Genomic DNA, 12,533 nt, shown 5'->3' with positions numbered 1-12,533 from the left:
CCAAAACTATCAGCAGCTTGGTCACTCATCTCTGAATCCTCTCCACAACCTCCTGATCCCCAAGAAACACAGTAGTCAACATGTTGCTGAATCATAGCCTTATAAAGAGGGATAAATCTTCCCTGTCTTTACTTGTCAATGTGCTTTTCAGAATCCAAGTAATCTTCTGAGCTACTGTCCTCTGAATTTCAAATCTCTATCCACATCATACCAAGATCCCAAGCCTCATCAATTTCCTGTAAACTAGTAGCGTTAATATGATACAATGTATACGTAATCTTTTTAACCAGAAGTGCATTATCTTACGATTTACGATGTTTTAATTGATAACCACTGTCCTTTGCCAACACAGACAATTTATTTAAATCATTCTGTAAGATATCTTCGTCACTTTTATCAACTATTACCCTCTCTAGTTTTGCACCACCTGCAAACAACTGAATGTCTCCCCCCCCCCCTTTTCAAATCTGCTATATCATTAATATACAAATTAAAGAGTAGTGGTCCTAGTAAAGAGTTCTGGGGCACTCCACTCCACCATACTCGATACATCACCCTCTGATGTCTATCAATCAGTCATCCATGCTACCAGCCTTATATCCATTCTCATTTGCTCCAACTGATGTAATAGTTTTCCATGCAGTATTCTGCCAAATGCCTTTGCAAAGTCTAGCAGTATCATGGTGAAGCTATTTCCTTTATCCAATTCTCATGTCATCTTATTATAAAATGTGAATAAATTACTGAGGCAAGACCTACCTTTTACAAAGCCATGCTACCCCTTTAGAGCATCATATTCCTATCAACTCCATTCTTGAATTTTACTTTTAACCAGTTTTTCCAATACTTTAAACCACTCCAGAGATACTAATTGGTCTGTAATTTGCTACTTCTGTCTTAGAGCCGCCTTTATGTAACGGAACTATCTTCCCTCTTTCCACTCACTGCCTTGGAACCTTGAGCTGAGACTTTGATTAAACAAATTCGTCAGAGGCACTGCCAGTTCACTTGCACATTTTTGTAGCACACGAGCAGACATACTGTCCAGACCTACTGCTCTATTCACACTAATATTTTTCAAATATACTGAGTGCCTCCAGTTCATCTACCTCAAAGCTCACATCAGTCTTTTTCACCTCAGTAACTGCAAAGTCACCAACTGGATGATATACTCTTGCAAAGTGATCACTTAGTAACTGAACTATTTCTTCTGCTTCTGTCACTTTGCTACCATCAGCACCGAGTAAAGTTATCTTCTCTTACTTGTTATGTAGCAAAAACTCTCTTGGCTTTACTTTGGCCTGCTTAGCTAATTTTCTCTCAAAATATGAATTAGCTTTCCTTACCATTCTAGTAACCTTCCTTACTTGTGCTTTATACTGCTCATGGACATGATGTTCACCTTGTTGTTTATATTACTTCCACAATGCTTTCTTTTTTTTTTCACATCTCTTGCTTTATATTGCTCGTCATCCACTTAATCCCTCTGCAGTTTATCCTCCTGACCCTGGGTATGCACTTTGATATAGCCTTGCTCAAAACAATCCTTGACCACTTCCCATGCACTAATGTCATTCATTCTACATAGTTTCTTATGTCATGGCAGTTCTCCAAGTTGCCTCCTAAGTTTCATAATCATCAGCTTTGTGTTCCACATAAAGCCTTTCTTGACTGAAATTTCCACATGTTGAGCAACCTCCCAAGACAAGACTGCATAGTCACTTTCCCTGACTGGAGGTAGAGTTACTACAGTTATGGAAAGATCTTAAGAAGCTATTACCAGATCCTGGTCCTTTCCACCATGTAATTTCAGGTAATTATTGCTTAGTAGCTGTATAAATTCCATATCCATTTTGCCATGTGCCATTTCCTCCTTCCAATCTATATCACCATAGTTGAAGTCTCCCATGATAATTGCTCAGCCTGAACTCATTGTGCTAATCTGCTGATGCATGTTGTCCACATTTTCTTCTGGACACCCACGTCTCTAGCAGCAACCAACAATATATTTTGTCCTATTGACCTCTATCTCAAACCAGGCAGCCTCAAATGAACAATTTCCATTAGATCTACAATCTTCCTTAACTTCTATTTTTGTTGGTTGAAATTCTTCAGCTATCATTAACAATACTTCCCCCCCCTTCCTCATCCTGCCCTATTTCTTCTATCTTCTCTGAAAATATAATATCCATTACATTCTATCCCTGTAACTACATCATTCTCTGACAACCAGGTCTCGCTGATGCCAATGATTTTTGGTCAAGTTTAGCTGACTCCTTTTCTTTATTTCTGATACTTCAGGCATTCGTGTACATGCATTTCAACATCCACTTGGGCCCATAGTTACCCTTACATAATGTCATTACCTGTCCATTCAGACACAAAACCTGAGAAACTGCACTCATACTTATCTATCCCAGGGATGGCTAGACACATGCTTGATTGCTTTTCCCCCTAATATCTCTAGTTTCCCTGGTTATGTACTTCCAAACTCTCACTGAACAACACTTTCTCCAAGCACCTAACTCCAAAACGGTCCATCAGGCATATACAGGCCCTTACATCTATCAAATTCACTCCACACATCTTTAACTGCATACTGTAAAAATAATCATATTAAAAATTCTGAATATTTTTACGTATTAATTTTGCTTGTTAGTTTTTGTTTTCATACACGCAGTGTCTGCACTTGTGATGTGCTCGTTATGAAAATATTATGTTAGGAGTAATATGTAAGGAAGTAAAAATATTGAAGTACTTACTTAATTGATTATTTGTATTATTTATAAGAAAGTTTGTTGTATTTTTTAAATGTTGAATTTTGTGTTTATGAAAGACTTTCTTCAGTGCTGGTGGATACAGCGAGTCAGCCATATTTTTACAATGCGTAGTTTCTGACGTTGTTGAAGTGCGCATGCTCCCGGAGTGAACTTGATGTTTGATTGACAGCTGACAAGAAAGCGTTGCGTATCCAAGTTACAGTGGTAAACAAGAGAGCGTTCGGAAAGTTTTTAGAACACTGGCCGAGGAATATTCAAGTTGGGAGGAACTTGATTTTTTGTGTGCGGCAGTTAAAGGAAATTTTATATTGTATTCCGAAAAGGGAATAGTGGAAATAATATGTTTCAAGAAGGAATAAGTAAAGAAGAAGGAAATCTTGAAACTAAGTTTTTATAAACTGGCCGAAGATATATTCAAGTAGGAAGGAACTTGAATTTTTTGTGTGCGGCAGTCAAAAGGAAATTTCATATTGTATTCCGAAAAAGGAATAGTGGAAATAATATGTTTCAAGAAGGAATAAGTACAGAAGAAAAAGGAAATCTTGAAACTAAGTTTTTATAAACTGGCCAAGATATATTCAAGTAGGAAGGAACTTGATTTTGTTTTGTGTGAGGCAGTAAAAAAGAATTTTTAAAGGGATCTTGAAAAGAGCCTTAACAGGAAGAGAATAAGACTATGAACATTTTTTTTGTGATTGTAAAGAAAAAGTGTTTTGTCTTAAGAGTAAGTTTGTATTTTTTTAATAAGGCCTTGGATCCATATAATCTGTATTTGTAGTTATGTATTTTACTAGAAGTGTATATATATTGTTTTAAGTTTTATTAAATGTGTTTATTTTGTACTTGGTGTTGAGTCAATGATTAGCTGGATTCTGAAAAAGTGAGTTAAAGTCATTGCACCAATTGGAGTGAACTCTTTGTGCAAATATAATAACATATAGGGACACTCGGAGTCAAAAATAAAAATAATTGTTAGTAAATGAAATATTATTTATAATACACATTATAAATAACTAATGGCGCAGCCTATATAGGATATAAGATAAATCATTAAATATTAACAATGGCGCAGTCGACGACAGGATAATTGGTTATGACTAAACTATTTTAGAATCCAAAAGGCAAATCTTGACTCAAATCAAAAAAAAAATGGCTACAGAAAATAGTAATATTAGTGGTAAAGTTCCTTCAGTTAATGATGAAGAATTTTTTAGGTTAATAAATCCAACCTTAGTAATACCTTCTTTCTCAGGTGATAGTAGTGAAAGCATAGAAACATTTTTTAGGTATGCAGAAAAAATTAAAGATTTAGGAAATTGGTCAGATTTTCACTTGTTAATTATACTTCGTAATAAATTGTTGGGAAAAGCCAAAACATTCTTAAACACATCTCCTTTACTACGAGATACTGACAATTATGCAACCTTTAAAAGTTTGCTAATATCAGAATTTTCAAATGTAAGAGAATTAGGGCCTAACATTTGGAAGATTCAACAGTGTATCCAAGGTAATAAGGAATCTGTTTCTGAATATTATCATAGATTATGGACCATTGCTCATGGATTTAATATTTCATCTGAAGAGAAATCCTCTTTAGAATGGTTGCTCTTCAATCAATTTAGGCTTGGCCTCAAGGATAATTTAAAAGAAACAGCGTATAAGAAAAAAGTTAGAAATCTTGAACAATGTTTTGAGCTTGTTAAAGAAAAGGAAGAAAGATTAAGAGATATTTTTCATTCCTCAAGCAATAAGCAAGTAAATTCTTTTCAGCATAATCAAACTCATTCTTCTAGCATTGTGGGTACTGATAAAATGAGAGAAGAAAAGCATCAAAAGGGTAAAGCTGAAAATAAAAAGAAAAAGTCTAAGGAAACTTCTGTGAATTTTACTAAAGATATTCCAGAATCTGATTCCAGGATAAAATTACATGATTTGGAAAAATATGAGGAACTGAAAACATTTCTGAGTGAAGAAATAGAAAGACAACAGAGACCCATAGTACAAGGACAGGAACTTCTGTTTAAGATGATGTCGGATTTATCAATATCCAAAAATCTTACAGATAATCAATCTTTTTCTTGTAAATCTGATAGCATTAACAGGAATAAAGCATCTCATAGGAGATACATTCCAAAATGTTTTAGATGTAATAAACAGGGTCATTTTGCTAAAGATTGTTATGTTAGAGATAGATCTTGTTTTCAAAATAAGAAATCAGAGAATAAAAATAAATCTGGAATTAGTTATTATTCCAATATTATACTGGCAAGGACAGAAATGTCAAACTATTCACTAAACATGGGTAAAGCCAAAGACAGCTCTAACCAAAAAAGAAAGTTTGATGTAGCATTAGCTCCTTATGCTAATGAAAGTAATCCTTTAACAGTATTACAAGGATTTATTGAAGATGTACCTTGTGATATCTTACTTGATACAGGTGCACACATTTCACTCATTTCTTATAGCTTATTTAACAAAATTAAATCTCTAACTCCAAATGATATTTCAGTTTTAAGCAATCCAATTAAGTTAAAAGGAATATTTGAATCTGAAATTTCAGCTTATAAGCAAATTAATGTCTTTATTTCAATTCCTTGTTTTCCATTGAAAGTTTCTCATTCATTAATTGTTCTTCCAGAATCTTCAAATCCAAATGTACAAATAATATTTGGAATTGATTTTCTGAAACGTCATGGGTTTGTGTGTAATTTTGTTGATAATACAGTATCATTGTGTGGAATAGAATGCTCTTTGGATAGGAAATCAGGTGACAGTGGAAAATTAGAGCAGTCTCCTGAAGTTTTTCTAGATACTAGTGATATTGATCAAGTATTTAATATTGACACTCTAAAGAAAGATGAGAAGGAAAATATTCAAGAGTTTAAGGAGAATTTGGTGCAGAATTCAATGAAATCAGCAATTACTAATGAAGAAAGGGATAGAATTCTGAAGTTTTTTAAATCTGCCTTTGAATTTTTCTCTGGTGTTTTCACAGAAGATATTGTTTCAATGTCTTGCACTAATGCAGTAGAACATTCAGTACAGATTTGTACTCAATCTCCTATTTATATTAGACAATATCAGACTCCACTGAAATATATGGAGCGTTGCCAGAAACTACTACAGGAATATGAAAGGGCAGGAATAATTGAGAAGTCAAATTCTCAGTGGAACAGTCCATTTATCTTAATTGAAAAGCCAAATGGAAGCCTGAGATTTGTTTTAGACTTGAGAGCCATTAATAAGGTTACAAAACCTATTGATTTCCCTCTATGCAAAATTGAGGAATTATTGATATGCTTGGAAGGAGCACAATATTTTACAAAGCTGGATTTAAACTCTGGCTACTTTCAAATTCCTTTGAAGAAGGAAGACAGAAAATACTTTGCATTTACTACCAGATGGCAGAAATATCAATTATGTAGATTACCACAGGGTGCAAGAAATTCTGCTATGTCATTCCAGTCTTTAATGAATTCTGTCTTATCTGATATGTTGGGAAATGGAGTCATCTGTTTTCAGGATGATCTTCTAATTTATTCAAAGGATATAGAAAACCATTGTAAAATTCTATGGAATGTCTTAAAGAGATTAGATGAGGCAAATCTATCTCTAAAGTGTTCAAAATGCCAATTTTTCTTAAAAGAAGTTCAGTATTTAGGTCATAAAATAAATAGCAAGGGAATTATGCCAACTCAGTTAAATGTAGAAGGCATATTATCAGCTAAACCTCCTAAAACAGTTAGACAAGTTCGCAGATTTATTGGCATGTTAAACTTCTATAGAAAATTTATTCCAAATTGTTCACAACTATTAAGACCCATAGTGTGCTTGACAAGAAAAGGTTTTAAATTCAATTGGGGTGAAGCTCAACAAGAAGCATTTGACAAACTAAAACTGGCATTGACTAAAGCTCCAGTCCTCATTTATCCTAAGTTTGGTGAAGTATTTTATCTTTCTGCTGATGCTTCAAATGATTGCATTGCTGCTGTACTAGAACAAAAGGAAGGAGAAGATTTTAAGCCAATAGCTTTTATAAGCAGAAAATTATCAGGTCCAGAGTTGAATTATTCAACCATAGAGAAGGAAGCACTAGCAATAATTTTTCCATTGAGAAAATTTAGATATTTATTGTTAGGACAACCTATTCAAATAAGATCTGATCACCAGCCTCTGTCATTCCTAAGTACTATGAAGGATAAAAATCAACGTATAATTAGGTGGGCACTGGAACTGCAGGAATATAATATTGATGTAACTTATATTCCAGGAAAAAGAAATATAGTTGCTGATTACTTGTCTAGATCTCTAGAATCTGATATTGATGATTTGTCTAGGAATAGCCAATTTAATCAAGATGAGGAAAAGTATAAAATTCACGTTATTCATAAAGTGAATAAGCAAATAAGTTCTCAGAAGACTAGACACTATACAAATCGCTTTAGAAAATATAAATCTTTTGTACCAGGTGATTTAGTATTGTTAGATGATAAATCTAGTATTAAAAGAGTTGGGAAATTAGGAAAGAAAGCCTTAGGTCCATTTAGAATTTTAGACAATTTTTCTCCTGTAAATTTTAGAATTCAAGATGTCAATAATCCTAGTAAAATTTTAAATGTACATTCTGATAGATTAAAAAGGTACTTTTTGGGAAATAAAAATTTAGTTACTTTAGGTGATAATATGAATAAAATATTGAAGGATGAATGTAGTTTTCCTAATACTAATTGTGAATCTTATTCAAAGTTAAATGATAGGAAAGGGAATAGATCTAATATTCATAATTCAAATATGCAGCGAAAGAAAAAATTAAATTTTGGTAAAATGAACCAAAATACAAGAAATTTTAGAATTCCCAAGACACACATTTCGGATGATGTACAATGTAGGAATAATGATAATCAAATTGATTCTAATATTGATGAAAGTATAGCGGAATTTCATAGGTTGATAAATATAGGATTAAATAAGAAAAGGGAAGTTAAAGATACCTCAAATTTAGTTAGTAAAGGTAATAAGGAATCCCAGAAACTTTTAGAATCTCAAAAACCTGTAGAAACTCATTCTGATAGTGATGATTCTATAGATTTAGGACATCATTCAAGTAGTTTAAATGAAGTGTTTGAAAGGTATAAAAATGAAATTTTTAAGTATACTAATTTGGAAGAAGAAATTTCAGAATTATCTCTAGTGTCAGATGATTCTGAAACTAGTGATTCAGAAGATATACATAATGATTAGATAATTAGATTAGAACTTAAAATATAACGATCTAGAAATAAATATTAAAATTTTGTTTAGACGTAGGTTAAATATAAAAAAATTTTTTAAAAAAAAATTTTTTTTCACAAAAAAATGAAACTGATGTAAAAATAATCATATTAAAAATTCTGAATATTTTTACGTATTAATTTTGCTTGTTAGTTTTTGTTTTCATACACGCAGTGTCTGCACTTGTGATGTGCTCGTTATGAAAATATTATGTTAGGAGTAATATGTAAGGAAGTAAAAATATTGAAGTACTTACTTAATTGATTATTTGTATTATTTATAAGAAAGTTTGTTGTATTTTTTAAATGTTGAATTTTGTGTTTATGAAAGACTTTCTTCAGTGCTGGTGGATACAGCGAGTCAGCCATATTTTTACAATGCGTAGTTTCTGACGTTGTTGAAGTGCGCATGCTCCCGGAGTGAACTTGATGTTTGATTGACAGCTGACAAGAAAGCGTTGCGTATCCAAGTTACAGTGGTAAACAAGAGAGCGTTCGGAAAGTTTTTAGAACACTGGCCGAGGAATATTCAAGTTGGGAGGAACTTGATTTTTTGTGTGCGGCAGTTAAAGGAAATTTTATATTGTATTCCGAAAAGGGAATAGTGGAAATAATATGTTTCAAGAAGGAATAAGTAAAGAAGAAGGAAATCTTGAAACTAAGTTTTTATAAACTGGCCGAAGATATATTCAAGTAGGAAGGAACTTGAATTTTTTGTGTGCGGCAGTCAAAAGGAAATTTCATATTGTATTCCGAAAAAGGAATAGTGGAAATAATATGTTTCAAGAAGGAATAAGTACAGAAGAAAAAGGAAATCTTGAAACTAAGTTTTTATAAACTGGCCAAGATATATTCAAGTAGGAAGGAACTTGATTTTGTTTTGTGTGAGGCAGTAAAAAAGAATTTTTAAAGGGATCTTGAAAAGAGCCTTAACAGGAAGAGAATAAGACTATGAACATTTTTTTTGTGATTGTAAAGAAAAAGTGTTTTGTCTTAAGAGTAAGTTTGTATTTTTTTAATAAGGCCTTGGATCCATATAATCTGTATTTGTAGTTATGTATTTTACTAGAAGTGTATATATATTGTTTTAAGTTTTATTAAATGTGTTTATTTTGTACTTGGTGTTGAGTCAATGATTAGCTGGATTCTGAAAAAGTGAGTTAAAGTCATTGCACCAATTGGAGTGAACTCTTTGTGCAAATATAATAACATATAGGGACACTCGGAGTCAAAAATAAAAATAATTGTTAGTAAATGAAATATTATTTATAATACACATTATAAATAACTAATGGCGCAGCCTATATAGGATATAAGATAAATCATTAAATATTAACAATACCATTCCTCCTGCACAATCTTCTCATTGACAAACATGACCATTCTCAATTCTATCCTATCATACCAAAGCAGTAGACTCACAATCTTTACTTTCTTACTTTTCATTTTGCTTTTTCTAACAACTCTTTCATATCTTCTCTCATTGCATATTTCTCACCTTTCAAATCATTTGTATCTGCCATAACAATTAATTAATTTGATTCTTTCTTCTGCAAAAGCTTCGCTAACATCCCTTATCTTGTTGGTATCAAAAGGATGTTTTTCATAGTTACAGAAAGTTTGTTACAGTTTCCTTTGGCACAGAAATGATATTATAATGAGAGATCACTGTAGTGGAGTCTGATATAGTGAGAGCTGACCATAGAGCCATTATTAAAGAGGACCTTAAAGAATTAACATAAACATAATAATGACAAGTCCAACATCTAAAGTAGCATAATTCATACATAAACAGCACAAAAAGTATTTTTTTTTATCTCAACCTATATGGAGTAAGATATACTTATGCTCACTGTTCCTATAATTATTTCCTCATGACAGAATTCTTTTGAATGTCTATATCATTGTATTATTTATCCACTCACTTGTGTGTATTTGGAAAGGACTTTCTGCACATTATATGTATTAGCATGTTATATATTTAATGCTTACAATGAAATTGATATTAATTCACAAATCTTCATAATTTAAAAAAATCAGTTATCATTAAGGGGAGAGAACTTACCACTAAACGATTAGTAATTTTGGCAGTCACAATACCAAATGCAAGGATATAGAGGCATGGATGATTTTCATAGATGTTCTGCACAGATTTGTGATAAATAATATAAGCTGGTAGAATGACTAGGGCAACAGGAATGAAAGGAGAGAGAACACTTGTACCCTGTTCAAATAAACAGATATTAATTCTCTTTCAATTGCATTTTTTTTTCCAATCAGTAATGTTTTATTATTATTGTTACTGTGAATGTGTTTAAAGAATAACTGATTTTGAAAAGGATATTGACAAGTATATAAGGGCTCACCATAATCACATTTAATGAAGTGGACTGCTCTCACTTCATTAAACAAAGTCACCACTATATTATGATCATTAATGTCACCATTAAAACAGTCAGGTAGGCTATATGGGTTGCTCAGGAGAAATGTGGATGAGTGAACACATAAAGATGCACAAATAATTTAGAGAAAAATGTTACAAAGATGATTTCTGAAGGAAGTAAAAGAATCAACAAGGAGGAAATTTGTATATCATTGTTCATCATAAAAATTATTGAAACAACTACATTTTAGAGTAAAACTTCAGTTTAATATAAACCAAAATAATCACTCGACATTTCGACCTTCACATTAAGGTCATCATCATGGTATGCTAAAGTTACACTGTAACTTTATGTAACTTTAGCATATCATGTAGATTTCTTTAGCATACCATTGTAGTGGCTTGTTTCTCTGTATATATGTGTGTATACTCCAGATGATGACCTTAATGAGAAGGTAGAAATGTCGAGTGATTATTTTGCCTCATATGAAATTGAAGTTTTACTCTAACATGGTAGTTGTTTCCATAATTTTTATGGAGTTCATTAAATGTGATAATTTTTATGAACAATGAATAATGAAGAACTGTTTTAAATGCTTCTGACTTTTATTGTGAAATTGTAACTGAATAAACTTTTCTGAACTGTGAAGAAGGAACTTTCAAGCGCGATAATGGAAAGTAGTTGGGCTTGAAATGGCAGCACGCAATGGTGGACTAGAGCACAATTTTCTCAGTTGCATTTTCAGGCATGAGTGGAAGCAAAAAGAATGTTATCACACATTGCTAAGTAATCCAAGGAGTAGGAAAAGGAAAAACATAGAGTTTGTGTCTTCATATATGAAGACTGAACAGAAATTAGAAGAAAAGTTAGAAATGGAAAACTGAGCTAGGATATTCTTTCAAAGAGATATGCGAAGTTTTTGTAATCAATAATCCACACAGCATTCATTTTTGGTTAAAGCTGAAAGGAAATTTACTGATTTCCAGTTCATATAAAATTGGACCCAGTAAAGTTTGTTTTATTTAGGATTCTCTAGTACGTGATTCCTAACATTCGATAATTAAAATTAAAATTAATTAAAAAATTAATTTAAAAAATTAATTAATTAAAAAATAATTAATTAAAAAAATAACATTTGATATGTTTTTAGTTATTTCTTCAGAAGCTTTCATATAGAAGGCAACATTGTTCTGAAGTGACAAAATTGTTAAGGTTTTAAGGAGAAAGCTGAGACTTTTGTATAGAAAGTTAATTCATTCTAAAGTGATTATATGGCTTTCAATAGTTTTTTCGATGGAACTTGTTGCTACTTTCACATAGAAAGTAAAGTTATAGAAATGTCTTGGATGATGAAATGATGGGATTTCTTCAGTGTTTTGTGATTTTAGGATGTACAAGGGTGGTCTGAAAAGTTCTCGATCTAACAATGAAAAAACAAATTTATAATTTCAAAATAATTTTTATTTTTCGACATAATCTCCCTTAAGAATAATTTATTCCAGCGATGCTCCAGCACCATTATTCCATCCCTGTAGTGGTTCTCAGTAAGATCTGCAAAATACCCCTCTACAGCTGCAATCACCTCTTGATTCGAAGAAAAACACTGATCAACAAGGAAGAGTTTTAGTTTTGGGAGAGCCAAATCTGGGGAATAAGGTGGATGTTCCAACAATTCATAGTACAGATCCCTTAATTTTCCCATTGTCAAAACATCTTTGCAGGCAAGTGCATTGTCCTGATGAAAGATGATTTTTTTCTTCTGCAAACTGGGTCTTTTCTCACAAATTTTTTTTGTCTAATCTGGTTAAAAGATCAGAATAATATTCCCCGGTTATTGTTTTACCCTTTTCAAGACAGTTAATAAACAAAACCTTTATGATCCCAAAACATTGATGCCATGACCTTTCCTGCTGATGGAACCAACTTTGTCTTCTTTTGGCGAGAGCAACTGGCTTCTGTTCAGTTTTGACTGCTGTTTGGATTCTGGTGTGTAATGGCGTGAATCCAAGTCTCATCGATAGTAATAAATCGATGCACAAAATCAGTTTTATTCTTTTAAAAAAATACTTTCAATGTTTTAAAATTCAAAAGGTGGAAAT

General features: G+C 32.2%; 1 protein-coding gene across 1 annotated transcript in view; it reads right to left on the bottom strand.

The window, feature by feature from the left end:
* Positions 1-12,533, bottom strand: part of LOC150092741 (cholinephosphotransferase 1-like) — a 204,806-nt gene that overhangs the window by 69,499 nt on the left and 122,774 nt on the right. Inside the window, exon 6 of the mRNA XM_090414422.1 lies at positions 10,116-10,274. Within this exon, the coding sequence (XP_090270548.1) occupies positions 10,116-10,274 (159 nt within the window). The remainder of the gene's footprint in view (positions 1-10,115; positions 10,275-12,533) is intronic.

The sequence above is a fragment of the Typopeltis vanoorti genome, chromosome 25 (assembly GCF_054136105.1).
Source record: "Typopeltis vanoorti isolate ZY-2024b chromosome 25, IOZ_Tvanoo_1.0, whole genome shotgun sequence".
Classification (NCBI taxonomy): domain Eukaryota; kingdom Metazoa; phylum Arthropoda; class Arachnida; order Uropygi; family Thelyphonidae; genus Typopeltis; species Typopeltis vanoorti.
The sequence above is the reverse complement of the archived record's forward strand: the minus strand, read 5'-3'. Positions and strand labels throughout refer to the sequence as shown.